At 36.2% G+C, this 20,825-nt stretch overlaps 1 protein-coding gene across 1 annotated transcript in view; it reads left to right on the plus strand.

The window, feature by feature from the left end:
• The first annotated feature begins 2,715 nt into the window (after positions 1-2,715).
• Positions 2,716-20,825, plus strand: part of LOC107709482 (ADAMTS-like protein 3) — a 200,839-nt gene continuing 182,729 nt past the window's right edge. The window contains exons 1-2 of the mRNA XM_016513974.1: positions 2,716-2,923; positions 3,463-3,585. Of these exons, the coding sequence (XP_016369460.1) occupies positions 3,517-3,585 (69 nt within the window). The 5' untranslated portion in view covers positions 2,716-2,923; positions 3,463-3,516. The remainder of the gene's footprint in view (positions 2,924-3,462; positions 3,586-20,825) is intronic.

The following is a 20,825-nucleotide window of genomic DNA, read 5'->3' on the forward strand; positions in this document are numbered from 1 at the left end:
ACCGCTTATGTACATTCAGAATATATATATATATATATATATATATATATATACACACACACACACACACACACACACACACACACACACACACACACATTGTGAACACACACCCGGAGCAGTGGGCAGCCATATTGCTGCTGCGGCTGGGGAGCAGTTGGGGGTTCGGTTCTTGCTCAAGGCTACTTGTGCATTCGTGTTAAGTTCATTTTTGAGAATCAGGAAAATCCACTTGCTTCATTCCGCTCCGTGTTCATGCAGGGCTTTTCTTTTTTGTGTGCAGAAGCCCTTCACCGGAGATGATGTAAATAACATTGCAGACAACACTAAATCGATAGCCTAATAAATCATGGATTCGCTAATTTTGATCAAACTATCATGTTTATTTTTCAAATCCACTGGTCACAATTGACACACACACACACACACACACACACACACACACACATTGTGAAACCTTGGCGTAATGTAACGTTTATTGCAGTTCATGTTGTTAATAACAACAAAAGAAATATATTTTCTTTCTCTATTTAAATCAATGTGATAAATGAGTTAGGTCAAAAGTAATCTAAAAGTAATCAAAAAGTAGTCTGATTATATAATGTGTAATGTAATGAACTTTTACTAACTAAAATCTTTGTCATGTAATTTGGAATCAGTAACGATTACAATTTGTAAGTAATCTACCCAGCTCTGTCATCATCTAAATGTGCAGTGAAAGTTTTAGGATTTTCAATAGATCTAAAATAGAGGACAGTTATGATGTAAAATAAATAAATATGAAATATTTATGATTTTGCACTATTTCTAGGTCACTAATCAAATAAGTAAATTATTCATGTATAGTGATGTTGATCATTGATCATATGACCTTTTGTATGTTCAGATGTTTTTACTTCCATTGAAGAACAAAACATCATGATCGTCAGGTTTTGTACAAACTTGAGTTCATGCAGCTTGAGTGTTGCTGTTAAAGCAGATGATCAAATCTAAGCCATTCTGAAATTAGGTAATTTTTTAAATTAAACTTTTAATTCATATAAGGAAAACTGTATTAAATTAGAACATAGAAGCATTCTCACTAATGGTCTCAGACTTTTGCATACTAAAAATCATGTCATTATGTCTGACAGATGACTACTGTCAAATATATGATTTAGCATCTGTATTTGAAATTTGTTTATGAAATATGAATAACTGCTAGTTTTGGAATAAAAGAATTGCTTAATATTTGAGAAAACTATTGAATGAAAACCGTGTGATTTTCTTCAACAGCAGGTGGAGATAAAAGTCCATGAATCCACTCAAAGAGTAGCCTACAACTCAACAGCTGTAATAAGAACCGATTCCTTCTGAATTTAGAAAGGAAGCACACAACCAGAAACGGCCATGAATATTTCTCATGCATCTCATGGTTACATATTTTTTGTTGTATTTTGCTGTTCAAACTCTAAGATCTAAGTGCACATCAGTTGTTTCCCACCCATTCGGATTATAGGCCTCCTTTCTTCAATTTAAATGTAACACTTGAGTACTTCAAATTTTATTCATCAAAAAGTCTCCTTCTAGATTTATGTGGAATAATAATGAACCCTGTAGATCCAAGAGCTCACTAATAGTCTCTTTAAAAGTATGAAAAGCTTTGCCCTTCTGCTGCTCACTTTGACTTGAACCAGGGCAGGTGAAAGCATATCAAAGCTTCTCGCTGCCAAACGTTACTCTACACTTCATAATAAACAGATATGCTGTGCTCAACAAGCCCTTTGATCACTCGCAGGAGCATATAGAATGATAAAAGCCCACATGAAGAGCTAGGGTGCTCTCTGGAATCAATCCAAAGGGTTTAATGATGTTGAGTTGAGAATGTATTTGAACATTTACGAATGAATGTATGTCATTGCATTAGATACAAAATATCAAACCTATATGATGCTGTTTTTTAATCAACAAATATATATAAATGTGTGTGTATATGTGTGTGTGTGTGTGTGTTTGTATGAATGTACAGTATGTGTGTGTATATATAAATATATATATATATATGTACATACACATATACACATATTCAACATGTGTAGGCCTAATCAATCAGTGTTTTAAGTGATTTACATTTTATTTATTTTTATGTAGATTAGTAGCGGATCTTGTACCTCTTGATTTGATATTTTGTTATCTAATGCAATTACACTTACATTGCTGAATAAATATAAAAGCATGACATATAATACAGTTTAAATTGTGTGTGTGTGTGTGTGTGTAAATTTATATAAAATAGCCTAAACAAATTAATCAAAACCCACTTTTGGTTAACATCAAAAAGCCTTACAGGAATGAATGAATGAAAATGGCGTTGTATGGGCTATTTTATATAAGCTTATGTCAACTATATAGTGAAAGTAGAAAGTACTTCTCATTACTTTTAGGGGTATGTTTTCTCGTGTTTTAAATGTTATACATTTCTATAATTATATACGTATTTGTGGACTAAAACAATGGTTTGATATTTTTCTTACCTTTAACATTTTCATTGTTTATTGAACGGTTTTGTATTTCGTATTTATTTTACTGTGTAAAATAAAACTATAATGGCAGGTTCCATTGTGACTCTATGTGACAACATGCCTCGCTGCGGGGGGAGCGATCGCGTCGCGTCCGGTGTGGGACGCCTAGCGGACTATCAGCTCAGCACATGAACTTCTGTCAGCTCAGTGTTCAGTACGCAGCCCTGCGCTGAGGATATCGCAGAAACTCGCAGGCATTCGCGCTGCATTCAGCCTTTATATCACCCGCCTGAGCGCTGCGCGTCGGCTACACGCCACTCAAATCAACATCATCAGGGCTCGTGCGGTGTTTATTGATTACTGGTGCGGCGCGCGCGCTTAATGGATTAAAATGTGAATCTATGAGTTACTTTGCAGCAAAGGTAAGAGCTGATCGCCTAAATGAACGTCTTTGCGTAGCTTTACACTGAATAAGACGAGTCTTTCAAGAGTAATATCAGCGGGTCTATCGGTTTTTATTTTCAAATGTTTTAACATGAGTCATTTATAAAGCAACTTTGATTTGTCTGACATAACCTGTATGTGCATTTGGTCAGTTGGTCCATCTCTTTGCAGCATCTCATAATGCACGCATCTGATCAAATGAAAGCCGAATCATATGAATATTTGTATATATATATATATGACATGCACTGCTGCACAGAAATGATTAGCAGAAACCTATTATACTGCATTTCTACTGCTGTTGCATTATGCATGGAGAGTACCTGAGAAAGAGGCATTTTTTTCACTGTCAAAAATCTCATACCAGACTGACTAGTGTAATTAAGTCATTCAAGAGTACCACTGTCTGGCACTTTCCATCTAAAATCAACAGTCTCATCAGAGGTAAATAATTGAGCATCATTCCTACAGCGGCAGTGATCTGTGGTTAAACACATCTCTGTCTGTCTCTCCTCAGGCTGATATCTGACTGACATCATTCACCAGGCAGCTCTGGAGCAGGATTTTAAAGATGGAGTTTTGGGTTTTGCCAGCATGTCGGATCAGCTTGATGTTGACACTGATGTCGTCCACTGGTCGGGTATGATAAATGTCAAACGTTGTTTTCATGAGTTAGTTATCGCTCACCTGAATGCTATCAATCAGATTTTCTCTACACTGTATTATTCTTGGCTACTGGCTGCTGTACTTTTAGTCCTTCTTACAGCATTGCCTCTACAGTTACATTTAATTTATAGTTCATATTCAAACAAACTGTACTGTGATATCATAGTGAGCAGGCCGGGTTATGACTGTGATGTTGCAGCATTGTTTAGCTGACAATGTTTTGAAACTCATTTGTGCTTGCTAACATGCTATTTTGCCATGTATAGTGCAGACTGCAAGTTGTAATCAGACTTATATTGGCTAATCATCATAATGGTGACACAACGCAAGAGTTTATGGCTGTTCGGGCCTTTTTCGAATCCCACAATGCAGTGTGATCTGATCATTTGTAAAGTAATTTGTTGTCCTCTGACAGTAAAATTATGTTGATTTTGCAGTAAAAGTTAGAATTTTTATTTTTATTGTAAGAAATCACTGTGAAAGAACTGGCAATAGAGTGAAAAATTTATGAAACAACGTAGACATTTTCTTGTATGTAGTGCAAAAATGTATCAAATGTTTATGCTTTTGATATTTGTTTTGTATTACTGGTGTATAATTATAATTGTGCACCTGTGCATTACAAATCAAACTGGACACCATCAAGCCATTTTTAAAAAATTTATATTACACTTTTTTTTTATAATCCATATAGCTCAAAAACAAATATTGTCCCCCCAAAATATTTGATAAACATCTAAAAACAACAATCGTCTATATCTAATCTTTTGTATTTTGTTTTAGTAAGTTTTAATGATTTAGAGTTAGTTTAGTGAGTAGATAAACTGTTTCACATTTGACCATTTTGAGATTACCAGCTTTAAATAATATTAAAATATTAAGTAAATTCAGTAATTTTATACATTTTTAGACTTCTTTATACTTTTACACATTCAAAGTTTGGGGTTGGTGCTATTTTAAAAAATATTTTTAATCAAATAACACTGCGTTTATTTGATTAAAAATTCAGTTTTTAAATATAATTTTTTTTTAACAGTTAAAAAATATTTTAAAATGCAATTTATTGCTGTGATGCAAAGCTGAATTTTCAGCATCATTATTCCAGTGTCACATGATCCTACAGAAATCATTCTGATATGCTTATTATCAGTGTTAAAAATGGTTGTGCTACTTAATATTTTTGTGAAAAACAAAATATTTTTCTCAAGATTCTTTGATGAAGTTTAAAAGAACAGTATTTATTTGAATTTGTTTTTTTGTAACAATGTAAAAGCCTTTATTTTCATTTTTAGTCAATTTAATACATCCTTGATGAATAAAATAATTTTTACTGATCCCTGAAAAAGGAAACTTCATTGTCTGTGATTTAAATGTAAGTGCTTGTAATATATTAGCCATCAGCTGAGGGTGGCTATCATATCTGCATCTTCCATTAAAACACCATATAGGCTGACCAGTAGTTTTATTGTTAGAGAGTGAGCATTAACTTGCAACGCAGATCAACCTGTGATATATATATGTGTGTTTATGTATATATATACAGATCAACTCAAATATGCTTCCCAAACGTCACAGCAACAGACAAGCCCAAATCAGCTCTCTCCTACAGCCTCTCAAGTCAGCTCATAGTCATGCACTTCATCACAGGTCCTGAGGGAACTGTTAAACGTTGCCCTTCTCTTTTTGTAAGAAACAGGTTATATATAGAGGGCTGGTGTGGATGTTAATGGAAGAGCTGGCATGGATGTGGACGCCAGCCTAATCCTGTACAATAGGGCCACTCGATAACAGCAATTTACACCGCCGAGCTGCCACCAAAAGTGGCCAAATCTCTTTGTCCTACGTGCCGGTACATGAATAACGACAGCTGAAACCCAAGTCCTTCCTTTGTGGAACGAAATGCAAGTGGAAAGACGGAGGAGAGAGCAGGTAGCAGGTAGTGGCATTAGTGCAGCAGTGCACTCAGGGATAGAGTGACAGCCGGGCCACGTTGAGCCCCTTTTCCATGCACGCACCATTTGGCTAGTGTCATTCATTCCCTAGTTTGTACGCGAGCTGACGGACAGCAGCAGCTCTGTCTTTTACGCCGTTTTATACCACGTCAGAATTGATCATTTCCATTTCGCTGACTGAAGCAGGTGACTGTGGCCATCCATCTTGGAGAGAGCAGGTTTCTGCTGGAGTCTGAATTGAAATTTGATGTGCATTTATCCAGTCTCCATTAAAGCTCTTTGCAGTAATCTTTCAGAATAATATTTGTTCTATGGACTAAACACTTCGGCTTGATTTATGCGCGCGTGGGAGCCACCGCTGGGACTCCTTAAGAAGCTGTGAGTTTCGGCACTGAAAGCGAAGTGGAGTCTAACAGGTGTTTTCACTACTCTTTCCCCACATCTCCTATTTTCCTGCTTTTCCTATTAGAGAGCGGCTCTGCTCTTTCACCTCCCTCTGGCAGCACGCTCCTCCTCTTAGAGGCACATACATATCTTTCTCATGAAAGGACTTTGCAGGGTCAGATTGTGTTAGATGTGGGATTTGTTTGGCAGATGTATTTAATTTTGTTTTTTGTTCAGCCTGATAAAATGATCAAACTCATAAGGCCTCGGCTGAATTGCTGTATGGAGTTCTGTTAGTGTTTTATCTGTGTCTAGTATTAGGCCAGAAACATCGTTTTCCAAATAAGCAGATGTGAATTGCTTGGCAGCGCATTAATGCACACTTTATCTATCTATCTATCTATCTATCTATCTATCTATCTATCCGTTTGTCCGTCCGTCAATCATTCTATCGTTCTATCTATCGTTCTATCGTTCTAGCTATCGTTCTATCTATCGTTCTATCGTTCTATCTATCATTCTATCTATCATTCTATCGTTCTATCTATCTATCTATCGGGTCAGATTGTGTTAGATGTGGGATTTGTTTGGCAGATGTATTTAATTTTGTTTTTTGTTCAGCCTGATAAAATGATCAAACTCATAAGGCCTCGGCTGAATTGCTGTATGGAGTTCTGTTAGTGTTTTATCTGTGTCTAGTATTAGGCCAGAAACATCGTTTTCCAAACAAGCAGATGTGAATTGCTTGGCAGCGCATTAATGCACACTTTATCTGTCTATCTATCTATCTATCTATCTATCCGTTTGTCCGTCCGTCAATCATTCTATCGTTCTATCTATCGTTCTATCGTTCTAGCTATCGTTCTATCTATCATTCTATCGTTCTATCTATCGTTCTATCTATCATTCCATCGTTCTATCTATCGTTCTATCGTTCTATCTATCATTCTATCATTCTATCTATCATTCTATCGTTCTATCTATCATTCCATCGTTCTATCTATCGTTCTATCGTTCTATCTATCATTCTATCATTCTATCTATCATTCTATCGTTCTATCTATCATTCCATCGTTCTATCTATCGTTCTATCGTTCTATCTATCATTCTATCATTCTATCTATCATTCTATCGTTCTATCTATCATTCCATCGTTCTATCTATCGTTCTATCGTTCTATCTATCATTCTATCATTCTATCTATCATTCTATCGTTCTATCTATCATTCCATCGTTCTATCTATCGTTCTATCGTTCTATCTATCATTCTATCATTCTATCTATCATTCTATCGTTCTATCTATCATTCCATCGTTCTATCTATCGTTCTATCGTTCTATCTATCATTCTATCATTCTATCTATCATTCTATCGTTCTATCTATCATTCCATCGTTCTATCTATCGTTCTATCGTTCTATCTATCATTCTATCATTCTATCTATCATTCTATCGTTCTATCTATCATTCCATCGTTCTATCTATCGTTCTATCGTTCTATCTATCATTCTATCATTCTATCTATCATTCTATCGTTCTATCTATCATTCCATCGTTCTATCTATCGTTCTATCGTTCTATCTATCATTCTATCATTCTATCTATCATTCTATCGTTCTATCTATCATTCCATCGTTCTATCTATCGTTCTATCGTTCTATCTATCATTCTATCATTCTATCTATCATTCTATCGTTCTATCTATCATTCCATCGTTCTATCTATCGTTCTATCGTTCTATCTATCATTCTATCATTCTATCTATCATTCTATCGTTCTATCTATCATTCCATCGTTCTATCTATCGTTCTATCGTTCTATCTATCATTCTATCATTCTATCTATCATTCTATCGTTCTATCTATCATTCCATCGTTCTATCTATCGTTCTATCGTTCTATCTATCATTCTATCATTCTATCTATCATTCTATCGTTCTATCTATCATTCCATCGTTCTATCTATCGTTCTATCGTTCTATCTATCATTCTATCATTCTATCTATCATTCTATCGTTCTATCTATCATTCCATCGTTCTATCTATCGTTCTATCGTTCTATCTATCATTCTATCATTCTATCTATCATTCTATCGTTCTATCTATCATTCCATCGTTCTATCTATCGTTCTATCGTTCTATCTATCATTCTATCATTCTATCTATCATTCTATCGTTCTATCTATCATTCCATCGTTCTATCTATCGTTCTATCGTTCTATCTATCATTCTATTGTTCTATCTATCGTTCTATCATTCTATCTCGTTATATCGTTCTATCTATCATTCAATCGTTCTATCGTTCTATCGTTCTATCTATCGTTCTATCTATCATTCCATCGTTCTATCTATCGTTCTATCTATCATTATATCTATCGTTCTATCTATCGTTCTATCTATCATTCTATCATTCTATCGTTCTTTCTATCATTCTATCGTTCTATCGATTATTCTATCGTTCTATCGTTCTATCTATCATTCTATCTCGTTATATCGTTCTATCTATCCTAGTCTTAGCTGAACTGCAGTGCTTTCACCCCTCGTTTTCTTCAATAGTTGGCTGCACTTTGGCAGCAGGTTCTTATTAAGCTCTCAAATTCACTTGTTTGGATAATTCAGCACCTAACACTTCATCCCAGTGGAGCAACCTTTATTCTGTAGGGACAGAAAGCATGCACTTCTTCTCTCAAAGACATTGTACATTTCAGAAGAAGCTCAGAGGTTAAATGAGTACATAGTCAACAATTACAGGCCAGAGTAGATTTTGAAATAGTGATTCTAGCTTGGCTTATACTGTAGATTATGACAAGCAGATGTTGCACTAACCTTGTGCCTGATTGCTTTTTATTGCATTGTGTTTTCAAGGGTTATTGATAGTCTCAAGTTCTCAATTGAAGCCATTTGTGCCCTCTTTTTCAATGTCACCATCTCCTCCATTTCACATTGCTTTCCATTTTTTGTTTTCTTATTCCCAATTTACAGATTCAGAAACATTACTGAAGGGTTGCATTGTAGGCGGACAAACAAATGAGCCTTTTGTTGTCTCTGCCTTTCATAGATGGGAAATGCATAACAATGCGCTCTTTCTATCACATTGTGAAGTTTTTAAATCATTTTTTTGGGATAGTTTTCAGCACTTGTTATTGACAGAGACTGTAGAGACACAACCGGAAATTATACAGCAGTGAGAGGAGGATGGGTTGAATTTGAACCTTAGAGTTTGCTTTTTCATTTTAAACAAATGAGGTGTGTTATGCCGCCTACCTTTTGTAACAGCCTCTGTGTTTATGATGCCTTAAAATGCGCACTAGCTTGGAACAAAGCCAGCATGGAGAACAGTGCTAGAGACGTGTTCATTAGCACACAAACGAACAGAACAACAGCTCTATCTCCCATCTCATTTCTGGCTAGCGCTCAACAGATATTGTGTTTGCGTGCGTGTATATTTAAATGCATGAGCTTGCTGTGTTGGAGGATAGTGTGAAGTTTTCCGTGGAGTTGTCAGGCAGCAGTATGAAAGCTTTGCTCGCTCACTGCTTTTGTTTTGTATGTCCAGAGACACTACGGCTGCAGCTCCAGCTTGTTTGAACAGCTGACACCTAAAGCAGAGACAAAAAAACCTGGCTCCAGACAGCCTCATCGCTGAGAGCCGGGAATAGGTTGTGGATGTTTTAGTGTGTGTTTCAAGTGTGCACTTGTATGTCTGTATATTTGTTCTTTATGGATGAACAAGAAGGCTACAGGGGCCCACAAAATATTTACACACTTAAGCTATACTTAAAAATGTCTGAAAAATGAACTGACTAAACTGACTAAAAGTATCATCCACTAAAAATTTCCAAAACACAAGAAAATATACAATTAAAAACTGAAGTTAGTTTAGAAAATGATTTATTTTTTTTGCACATGCCACTTGCTTTGATATTTTGTATCTAATGCAGTGGCATTCAGACATTGTTTTAATGTGAGTAGTTAAATGATTTTTAAATTAATTTTGAATGTCATAAAAAAAAATTACACACACACACACACACACACACAATATTCATATATGTATATAAAATATATTTAATATAAATTAGAAACAAAAAATACATTTCTAAATGTTATATAAAAATATTTTATATATATTTAATTTAATATTTTACTTAATTTATTATTATGGATTTTGCGATATTCCTTTTAGCGTTTCGAAGATCTTTTTAAACGTGATCTGAACATGCATCATGAAATAATTCTTCTATGTATATATATATACAGTACAGTACAGTATATGCAGTACAGTATATATATATATATATATATATATACAGTGTTGGGGAAAGTTACATAAATTGGGAAAAAATTTAACTTGCGTTACTTATTTGAAAAAGTAACTCAGATATTCTCTTGTAAATTAAAAAGTAATGCGTTACTTTACTAGTTACTTGAAAAAAGTAATCTGATTACGTAACTCGCGTTACTTGTAATGCGTTACCCCCAACACTGTATATATATATATGCAAATTTTCATATTTATTAAATATATACATATATTTAATGATGCATCCTTTCAAAAGGAAGTCAGAGTAGAACAATCCAAATTTTCATATTTATTGAAGATATACATATATTTAATGATGCATTCTTTCAAAAGGAAGTCAGAGCAGAACAATCCAATTTTTCATATTTATTGAAGATATACATATATTTAATGATGCATCCTTTCAAAAGGAAGTCAGAGCAGAACAATCCAAATTTTCATATTTATTAAAAATGGCAGGTTATGTGTTAACAGAGGCTTTGACCTCCACAGGAAAGTGTTGCATCATGGAAGGGTGATTTTACAAGGTTGCTAGGTAGCAAAAAAATGGAATTTTGAGGCATTCAAGATCTCTTCATAGGGGCTGACAGATTTGAAACTCATTTTTGCTGCTTTGTTCTCAGAAGAGATCATTAATGGGGCAAAATCATGTGGCTTTCATGTGTTCTACAGCTTCACAATATCTGCTGATGGTTCAAAGAGTGTTAATGTTTTGATTTATTGGTCCATGCAGGGCCATAAATACACAGCTGCTTTTAATTGCAGTTTTACAGATAAACCCTTAAATCAGTGCAGCACATAAATACGTTACTCTGAGACAGTCAAACCCTGAGTGCAGGATAAGCGTTCTGCAGTAAATCACTGAATCCCAAATATTGTTTTGCATCTTTAAATTCATGCATGATGTAAATCCGGATGCAATTCCTGTAGGTCTGGTTTGCTCCATGTACATTTTAAATATTATTTTAAAGCTGTTGGGTTTAAATCATGCATGAGTTTGCAGATTGCATATACCTTTGTGATTCTGTCTTACCAGTCATGCGTGAGTTTAAACATTTACGTTTAGACAACTTTATTCATCAAACATCTTTTTACAGAAGGTGCCATATAAATGCTTGAGGTCTTTGAATCAATTCGACAGATTTTCCCCCAGAATAAAGAGTGAAAATGCAAAAGAAAGTCTGTAGATTGTGTCTGAGCCTCCATCAGTTCTGTGAAAGGGTAAAAGAGCTCTTATCTGTATGTTTTGACATATACGGCTCGTCATGAATTCTCTCTCTCTCTCAAACTATGGTGGATCGAGTTGAACTGAAAGGCTCATTCATACACCGTTACTGTGTGGCCATTCACTCGACCAGCTGTAAACAGACTCGCTGCCTTTTTGCACCCGCTGCACTGCTAATCTGTTGGATGGGACCCACCCCCCTCTCTCTCTCTGACATGGCAAATTGGCTCTTGACACTAAGCCCTGGCACATATTTCATGAATCCATTAATGGGCCCAGTCAGCTTTTGATAGAGAGTGTGACATTATGTTTAGTCAAGGACCTTAAAGGAAAAGTTCACCCAAAAATGACAATTGAATCATAATTTACTCTTGTCTATACATTTTCAAACCTCATATTATATTCCTTCTTCCATGAAACACAGAAAGAGCAGAAATACAAGGAAAATGGATGATGATTTTATACTGTCAAAAAAGTGACATACAAGTATCATGAAAAACTCAATCTCTATATTTCAAGTCTTCTGAAGTCGTCCTCTCTTTTGCAGTCTAATTTGCTGTTATATTTTATTTTAAAGGTTGCAATAAACTCTTTAAAGGGGTCATATGATGCGATTTCAATTTTTCCTTTCTCTTTGGAGTGTTACAAGCTCTATTTCAAATTAGCTTTTATTTTTTTATATTTGCAGTTTTCATTCTAATTTTAGTTTATGATTTTGTAATTTTATTGTTATTTGTAATTTTTATTATGCTTTTTTAAAATGTTTCTAATATTCTAAATATTTAAATATTTCTTATGCATTTTTATTTCCGTTTTAGCTTTATTCATTTTGTTATTTGAGAATAATATTTTTCTTAGTTTTTCTTAGTCATTTAAATAATATAAAGAACCTTTTCCACTATAAAGGACATTTTAGTGCATTGGACAGGTTCCATGGAATTTTTGTAATTACTTTGCTGGAGGCAGATTAATTACATACAGCTTCATTAGTAGCATGTTGGTGAGATGTAAAGAAAAAAGTAGAACAGCAGCTTTAAAGGAATACTTCACCCAAAAATTAAACTCACCCCTATGAAGAAACAAACCCACCAACATCTTGGATGGACTGAGGGTGAGTAAATTTTCAGCTAATGTTCTTTTTTTGGTGAACTATTCCTTTAAGACCAAGCAGCAGCTTCTACCAACTTGTTGCATTGCCAGTGGACTGAAAGCTTAACACGTGTTTGTGTTACTAGTGTCACTTACCTGCCTATCAGCAAACCAATTTGGGAGTATGTTATGTCACCTTACTAATATTCATGTGAATATAGCTTTCACAAGGTTTATAACATCTCACCTCAACTTTCAGATCATTCTTACTGACACTTTATAATTTTACTGCATATGAAGTTGGCATGCTGCTCATGTGCATTGCTACACTCGCAGCATTTAATTCAGTCATGTGGACTGCTTACCCAGCACTTCCTGAAGGAGCCTTGCTTTGAAAATACAGTAAACTGTGTGTTCTCTCACCTTTGCTATTTATTATTCTCAGTAAGTATTTCAATCTCCGCACTGAAGCGCCTCAAGCGGCTTTTGGATTTGCATATGGTAGATATCCAGCAACAGTTCACCTCAGTGTTTTTCGACCTCATAGAATCTGTTAGCTTGTGTATCTTCATTACATAGCAAATACAGAAAAACACAATCAAAATACAGTTTGATTGTGGAGGAGGTGAAGATCATGACTGTTCAGACTGATGGGGAATCATTTCAATTATATTTTATAACAAGTTCTGCTCCAATGGGTCTCGAGTCATGACGTTAGCAAACAAGATGATTCAGTCTCCATACTGGAATTTCAGTGTCCAGTTGATCCTTGATGATTTGTTTTTACTTTCTTACCAAATTTATTGGCAATAAAATGCACATATTGTGTCATAAATAGCTACATATTACTATAAGTAGCTACATGTCGCATAATAAGCTAAATTTCTGAAAGGAAAACTGAAAACAGAAAACTTGTTGGGCAATAATGAGATATTGTAATTCATATTTACAATTTGCAAGTTAAAATAAGGTGACTAGATTTCTGAAATGGAAATCATAGACATTACTAATTAAGTAGTCATAATTTCATTGAAATCTTACTTATTATTTATGAATAATGAATAATTATGAATAATGGGAATTCTGGGGGGCGCTCTGGAGGAGCGGGCACTTGAGGGCGCTCTGGAGGAGCGGGCACTTGAGGGCGCTCTGGAGGAGCGGGCTCTGGAGGGCGCTCTGGAGGTGCAGGGCTGGCTAACTCGGGGGAATCAGGAGACGAAGGAGGGCTGGACGGGACCTGCGGAGACAAAGGAGACTCAGGGGACGATTGAGAGATGGACGGGACCAGCGGAGACGAAGGAGAACTTTCTGGAGCGGATTCTGGAGTTCAGGAGACGAAGGAGGGCTGCATGGGACCTGCGGAGACGAAGGAGACTCAGGGAACGATGGAGAGCTGGACGGGACCAGCGGAGACGAAGGAGAACTTTCTGGAGCGGATTCTGGAGTGAGAATAGGAGCCGAGAACTCTGCAGGTAGCGTCATGTCCAAGAGCGCTGATTCAGCGGCGGCCGGCGGGCTTGAGTCAGCGGGCTTGACGAAGGAGAGGCCGGCAGGCTTGATGGCGAGCTGGTTCTGGATCGGGGCCGGACGCTCTCCAGACACCGGAGGATCCCTTCCCTCCAGCTTAGTCCAGTGGTGTCTGGGAGGTCCACGAGGCGATGGTAATTAGCCCCGATCCAGAACAGCGAGTTGAGCGTGGCGTCATCCAAAGCCGTCGCCGTGGCGAGCCCGCAGAATTCCCAAGAGTACTCCATGAAGAAGAGATCTCTGCGGGCTAAGGCGGCGAAACAAGCGGCGATTTCCATGATCGCGGGGGAAAAAACAGGGAAAACAAAAAACTTTCAACAAACAAAAACAAAACGGGAAGAAGGGACGCCGCTTACTATTTTGTTTAGGTCTCGGATTCTGTCACGCGGTCGTGGTTGTAGTCAAAAACGCACGATGAGGGAGTAAATGTAGAGATACTTTAATCAACATCAACACACTTGGACCATTCAAAATAACATTAATCCGAGACAAAGAAACTCAGGAGAACACAGGGCTTAAATGGAGTGGAGACAAAAGGGATAATGAAACATAACAGGTGAACAGAATGAACGATGATTAACTAATAACGAGAACAGGAAACAGGAAGCAAACCAAATAAGGACAAACAGGAACTAAATGGGAACATACATGTGACAGTACTCCCCCGGATCAGGGGACTCAGGAGGCCATGGCGGATCCTCCGTGACCTTAGCCGGCTTGGCCACCACGACCACAGGCATATGCCCCCCCCTCAAGAATTAGATGTTTTGTTTCCAGTCAAGACTTGGAGAGTGAATAGTGAATAGTAACATTTGAAAATAGTAAACAGATCACAACAGTATTATAAAAAAAATTATGACTTTATAAAAGCCCGTTACAAAAACATAGGGACAGTGCAGTTTTGTATGTTTTAGTTTTTTAATTGTTGTGGGTTCCATATACTATTATAATAATTATTATGTTTGTGGGTCAAATTGATCCTAACTGGTTTTAATACAATTCACCAAAAATCACATTATGAAAAAGATCAAACCAAATAAGGAAAAACAGGAACTAATCGGGAACATACATGTGACACAAATTGATCCTAACTGGTTTTATATGTACAATTCACAATATAAAAATCACAATATAAAAAATAGTGAATAGTGAATAGTAACATTTGAAAATAGTAAACAGATCACAACAGTATTATAAAAAAAATTATGACTTTATAAAAGCCCGTTACAAAAACATAGGGACAGTGCAGTTTTGTATGTTTTAGTTTTTTAATTGTTGTGGGTTCCATATACTATTATAATAATTATTATGTTTGTGGGTCAAATTGATCCTAACTGGTTTTAATACAATTCACCAAAAATCACATTATGAAAAAGGTAATTAGTAACATTTGAAAAAAGCAAACTGATCAAAAAAGTATTATATTATAACAAAATTACGACTTTATAAAAACATTATGATAAATTAAACTGAATTCAACAAATATTTTTAACATGTTCTGTATTTAATATTTTAATATTTTCATTTTCACAAATTGAATATACTATATACAGTAAAAACATTTTAAACTTTTCAAGTGTTATTGCATGTTTGCTCTTTGGAAATGAATGTTTACTGCTCTTAATTATGCTTAGTGTTTTGCATTTTAGGCTCATTTTGTGCACAAAGTTTGTGCTTTCTGCAAATGTAATTTTTTTAAGTGTATAACATGAACTTTTGGTCACCGTAAGTTAATATGATATGATATTCACTAACTACCGTTTTTCAGATCGTTAATAAAGCAAAGCATGTCTTTTCCGCACAGCAATCATTATTAAATAGAACTGCAAAACATGACTGTTTTCAAAAGACTCCACCTGTCTGCCAATAAATGTATTTACATGCACAATCTTATATTGATTGATTATTAATATTAATGCGACAAAGGTCATGCAAATGTCTTAAACTGTGTTCTTTTGTCATTTATATATCTGTTCAATCTGTTAAATCAAAAACAGACCTGGTATGCAACACCATTTTTTTTTTTTACATCAAATACATTTTAAAGTCTTACGTTGAATATTCATGTATAAGGAAGTAAAGTAAGTTGCAAATGCTATTTCATGTTGAGTTTGAGCATAATGAAATTGAAAGAGGGAATATATCTTTTGCCTCTCAACCCCCCACTTTATTTTGGGTGGTATGGACAAGGGTGAGTTATGGATGTTAGGACCATTAAATGCTTAGCGGTAAATCCCGAGCTTCCTGCTGAGCCAAGGCTGGACGTTTCCCACAGGCAAACGCTGTGGATGCAGGATTTTTTTTAGAGAGGATGGGGACTTTTTTGTTGGTATTAGAGGTGGAGGATGCAGGGTTAAGAGTTAGCGAGGTGGAGTGGCGTTAATCTGACATGTTAAGGGGTGTGATTAGAAACAGAAGAGGTTTGGCCAGTGGCGAGCCAGCCTGGAGTCAAATGTGGCAGTGTTGGTGCTTGTAGGGGAGGGTGATAAGAAACGTTAACTGTTAAGGAGGTTAAGAACAGACGAGGTGGGGTCACGGACTAGAGTAAATATAACAGTGGAAGGCAGAATTATCTTGGGCTGCTTCCAGACTCAGACATATTTCAGAAATGGAAATATTTTAACTTGATTAACTGTGAAATATTGCAACAATGTGTACAGTTTGTACCCTCATAAATATCTCAATTGTCGAGACTTTGCCTTGACAGGCCAATATGAGGAAATGTTTTTTGTTTTGGTGAAAGATTATTGCTCTGGTCCAAAACCTTGGACTGCGCTGCTAGTGTTCAATCTGAAATGTAATCTTGTAAGTGAAAGAGTTGGAACATAAAATCCTTGTGTCATACAGACAGCGTTCAGGAGAATCAGATCACTAGTGATTTCAACAGAGTTTGAATTTTAGCATATGTTGTTAATCAAATGATGTGAGACTCTAATAAGCATAAACGCAGATAGCATAGGGCAAATATTTGTGACCTGCTCCATCATTTTGAATCACTTCTGAGTTCCTGAAAGATACCAGACAAGACATTATTTAACAGAACTAGGACATTTATTTAAACACACATGAAGTAAAAAATATAATGCATATACACTATACCATTGTAACAGAGTCCACTGCAGGCAAGCCTACTGAACCCATGTGCAGCTTTTATTATTAAATCAAAACAGAACAAACCAAACGTGATACAAAACAGACATGAAATAAACTAGATCTTGACAATGACCATGAACAAATCTCACCAACAGCAAGTTACACAGTACAAAGCTAGACAATGGACAATGAAACATGAGGGCTATATATATATATATATATATATATATATATATCAAACAAAGGGGACACATGAGACAAAATTTCTAACCGGCATGCACTGCTTCAAGTCAGCCGCCGATCGGTTTGCGCGGCGCCGCATGAAGTCGAACGCACCTAAAGAGATCAAGACACATGAACAAATGGACCACATGGCAGGATCACATGACAGGGTCAGGGAAACACATGACAAGGCAGGAACCAAGACTAGAAAACCTAAACAAGAAACAAAACTCAAAAACCAGCGTGACAACCATTCAAAAGTTTCAGATCAGTATATATATATTTTTTAATTTCAAAGGAAATGTATGCTTTTATTCAGCAAGGATGGGTTAAATTGATAAAAACGACAGCAAAGACATTTATAATGTTACAAAAGATTTGTATAAAAAATGCTGTTCTTATAACTTTGTTATAATAAATAAATGCACCCTTGGTGAACAAAACATTAACAAATCTTAATTATTCCAAACTGTTAACCTGTAGCAAGCTAATTTAACCTTTTTACTGACTTTTTGTGACATACTTGACATAACTTGAAAACTGAGACTTATAATATGTCAATACCTCATAATCATGATGAACTGTTGTTTGATACCTTTTGGTGCTGAATTATATTTATAATCAACATTTATTATATTCTCTCCACTCTTTTTCGGCTTCTCTGCTGCCTTAAAAGAGGTTCCCATTCAGGAAGCTGATTAGGTTTTTGGAACAGAGCCCATGTCACCTCAAAACAAATATCCTATAGTATGGTAATCTGTACTATGTCCAGGCACCCAAATAGATCAGGAACAGCTGTTCGCAGATCCTCACATTTACCCAACTCCCATTCTCAAGGTCAGCCAGAACCCTCTCAGAATTCCTCAACAGGATTTTCCCTCAACACGTCACCCGAGCTCTGTGAACACGGCTCACAGGGTGGTCATCAATGCTGGCGTAACTCTTGACTTGAGGGTTATTGTCTTATAACCTCTTTTTATTGTTTTGTCAGTACCTCAGCAGTGCACAGAAGCCGTCAATCAGGCTGGATTATTGGCTTGTTGTGGAGTCGATTATGGAAGCCTGTTTCCGCCAATAAATAAAAAGGTAATTACAACTTCTTATTTCACAATTCTGACTTTTTTTCTCTCAGTTGAGAGTTTACATCTTGCAATTCTGACTTTATTCTTAGAAATGCAAAATATAAACTTGCAATTGTGAGTTATAAAGTCAGAATTGCATGATAAAAAGTCGCAATCGTGTGTTATAAAGTATTAAGAAATAAAGTCAGAATTGTGAGATATAAACTCGGAATTATGAGAAGAAAGTCAGTCTTTTTTTCCTCAGAATAGGACCTTATAACTCGCAGTTGCACGTTTTTATCTTGTAATTCTGAGAAAAGAAGTGAGAATTGTGAGATATAAACTAAATTGCGAGAAAAAGAATAGCAAGGATGGCAAGAAAAAAGTCAGAATTGTGAGATATAAACTTGCAATTGTGAGTTTATATCACACATGTCTGAGAAAAGAAGTCAGAATTGCTAAAAAAAAAATCAGAATTGTGAGAAAAAAGTTGCAATTGCCTTTTTAAAATATTTTTTATTCAGTGGCAGAAATGGGCTTATGTAACTATGAATGAGCAACAAATGAATGGATGTATTTGATTGGTGCTCAAAAAGTTTAGTCCATCCTCCAGTGGTCTGCTCTTGTTTATACATCTCAGTGAGCAGCAGCTGATGCCATCAAGTGCCTCCTAATTGTTTTAGGAAGCAAGTTGTGCATAATTGCCCTGCAAGTATGTAAGTTTATGTATGTTTAGATATGTGAATGAGTGTTTGGCAACTGCCAAGCTTTAGCTTAGTTATCCAGAAACACTTGGTGGCTTGCTGCAGAGCACATTTGTCAAAGGTGTCGGGTTGACAAAAGTGTTACCATGACATGCACCTCCATCCTCTTGAGCTCTTGCTTATTAAAGTGTCTTCAGAAGATAACAGAGATCAACAGACAGCTGGAACACACCAAAAAAGGACAATCTTGCTGTAAGACTAATGACGGAGTCAAAAGTGATTTATTTTTATTCAACAGTTCAATAATCGAGAAGTTAAAAAAACTAAACCTTTGTGAGTTAAACACAGAACCGTTGTTCTCCAAAAACACACAGTGATGTTTTGTTTCTGAACGAATGAATCAATGACTTAGTTTCCCACTCATAAAAACTGTCACTTTCTTTGTTCCTGAATGAATCAGCCATTTGAAGAAATTGAAGTGAATGAATGACTCTTCGTTAAGACAGTGACTTGTTTTAGTTTCATATTTAAAGTTAAATTTTTTTAGTACGTATTTAAATATAAAAAAAATTATTTTAAAACATTCATCTCATATAGCATTATTTATGCAATTGTAATTGCGGTGTAAATACATCTAAGGGCCTGTTTACACCTGGTCACTTCATGTGTTTTTTCTGGTCGGATAGCTATCCGATCGTGAAAAGACCAGGTGTAAATGCCCTCCGAAACGCATTCGAGACGGATATAAATCCGATTGCTCAAACCACTTAAGGAGGTGGTCTGGGACACGTTCCAGACGAAACTGGACAAGTGTAAATGCATCTGGTTGTTGAAACCTCATATGCAAATTTTACTCCTCCCAAAACGTTAAAATAATAAATGTGTGAGAGCGTGTTATAGGCTATATGACATTATAGTCAGATATGACAGCGCTAATGCAACACGCATCGCCGCGGACGAGTAGCTGGCCACCTGGCCTGTTGTTTCGGAACCTGGCGCGTTTCCCCACTTAGCTCGGTTCATTTGGGCATATGTGAACACGGCAATCGCGCTCGGATCCACGTCAAAACAATCAGTCCGAGATCGCCTGAACAAAGTGGTCTCGGCTCGATTGAAAATGAACTCTGGAGCGGTTCAGTGGTAGTGAGAAAGCAATCCGATCCAACGAACCAGGCTATATCACAATTTATAATGGGTAATTACGTAAGTTCCGTGAAAAGCATCAGCTTTGTTGTTTTGCTAATACCTCAAAATGAACCTGTGAATGTCTGTGGGTGAGCACGTCTTTGCCATTCAAAATCAAAGCACACTTTATTTTATAATGCCGTCTTATTGCTCTTCTTTGTAGGTGCATTTTAAAAATGTTTTCCCGATCAATCCTGGACTCCTGCTCAAAATGATAAATGATTATAACGACAGCTACAAAAAAAAACAAAAAACAATAAGCCCGCGAAGCTGTTGTCGTTCCATCCTGACGGAGACGCAGTCGCTCAACACACAATCATCTTCATTAAAAGTAGTGTGATCTTTCACACTACCTATCTTTCCAGTGCTGATGCCGCACGCTCTCCTATTGCGGGCTTTGATCTTGAAATGAGCTGATAATTAATAAAATGCAGCGCTTATCTTTTGATTTCGTTGACGTGAACTCCGTTA

Source organism: Sinocyclocheilus rhinocerous, unplaced genomic scaffold (assembly GCF_001515625.1).
Source record: "Sinocyclocheilus rhinocerous isolate Xijiao unplaced genomic scaffold, SAMN03320098_v1.1 scaffold1467, whole genome shotgun sequence".
Lineage (NCBI taxonomy): Eukaryota > Metazoa > Chordata > Actinopteri > Cypriniformes > Cyprinidae > Sinocyclocheilus > Sinocyclocheilus rhinocerous.